A 1,012-nucleotide genomic window follows, 5' to 3' on the forward strand; every position below is an offset into this window, starting at 1 on the left:
GCAACAGCAAGCAAGATATTGAGGCTCTGTTCGCTCCTCTGAAGGCAGCAAAGAAGCAGCAGCAGCAGCAGCAAGAGCAGCAGCAGAAGCAGCAGCAGCAGCAGCTGAAACTGCAGCAGCAAAGGAAGAAAGAAAGACGCATGAGGCAGCGAGAAGAAGCAGAAGCAGCAGCAGCAGCAGCAGCAGCAGCAACCCCCAGGAGAAGGACAGCTGATGGCCTCCCCGTATACACCCTAGAAGAGCTGAAAATAGGTACTGCTGCTGCTGCTGCTGCTGCTGCTGCTGCTGCTGCTGCTGCTCTTGCTGCTGTTCTTGCTAATGCACTTTCTGCTGCTCTCCCTGCTGCTGCTGCTGCTGCTGCTGCTGCTGCTGCTGCCTAACACGTCTGTCATTTGTGGCGGCTGGAGTTGCTGCGGCAATCGTTCTGCTGCTGCTCCCCGTTACTGCTGCTGCAGCAGCAGCAGCAGCTGCCGCTGTTGTTGCTGCTGCAGCTGTTGCTGTCGTTGCTGCTGCATCTGTTGCTGCTGCATCTGCTGCTGTTTTTGCTGATAGGGGCTGCAGCAAGTGTGTGCATTTCTCCTATACTATCTGCTGCGTTTGCTGCTGCTGCTGCTGCTGCTGTTGCTGCTGCTGCTGCTGCTGCTGCTGCTGCTGCAGGCCAGGGGGGGGGTACACCCGACTGCCCCTTTGACTGTTCCTGCTGCTTCTAGCTGCGGGGGCCCCCACCCCCTCAGGGGGGCCCCCAAAGTAAGCGGGGGGCCCCCCTCTCTCTTTTCTTTTCTTTTAGGGGCCCCCTCTCTCTCTTCTTTTCTTCGCTTGGGGGGCCCCCCTCTCTCTTTTTTTTTCTTTTTTTTTCTTTATTGGGGGCCCCCTCTTTCTTTTTTTTCTTTTTGGGGGCCCCCAGGGTCCGGGGGCCCCCCCAACGAGGGTTTGAGGGCCCCTTGGCGTTGCTGCTGATTTGTTTTGTTTCTTTTTGCTGCTGCGCAGCTGAAATTACTTAACGAGGGTTTAG

The 1,012-nt window shown here is 56.9% G+C and overlaps 2 protein-coding genes across 2 annotated transcripts in view; one reads left to right on the forward strand and one right to left on the reverse strand.

The window, feature by feature from the left end:
- Positions 1-22, forward strand: part of EMH_0001560 (uncharacterized protein) — a gene marked incomplete at both ends in the record, with an annotated part of 408 nt that extends 386 nt beyond the window's left edge. Inside the window, one exon of the mRNA XM_013495625.1 lies at positions 1-22. Within this exon, the coding sequence (XP_013351079.1) occupies positions 1-22 (22 nt within the window).
- A 293-nt stretch (positions 23-315) lies between these two features.
- EMH_0001570 (uncharacterized protein) overlaps positions 316-1,012 on the reverse strand; it is a gene marked incomplete at both ends in the record, with an annotated part of 7,806 nt that continues 7,109 nt past the window's right edge. The window contains one exon of the mRNA XM_013495626.1: positions 316-555. Coding sequence (XP_013351080.1) covers positions 316-555 — 240 coding nt within the window. The remainder of the gene's footprint in view (positions 556-1,012) is intronic.

The sequence above is a fragment of the Eimeria mitis genome, genomic scaffold (genome assembly GCF_000499745.2).
Source record: "Eimeria mitis Houghton genomic scaffold, Emh_scaff167, whole genome shotgun sequence".
NCBI lineage: Eukaryota > Apicomplexa > Conoidasida > Eucoccidiorida > Eimeriidae > Eimeria > Eimeria mitis.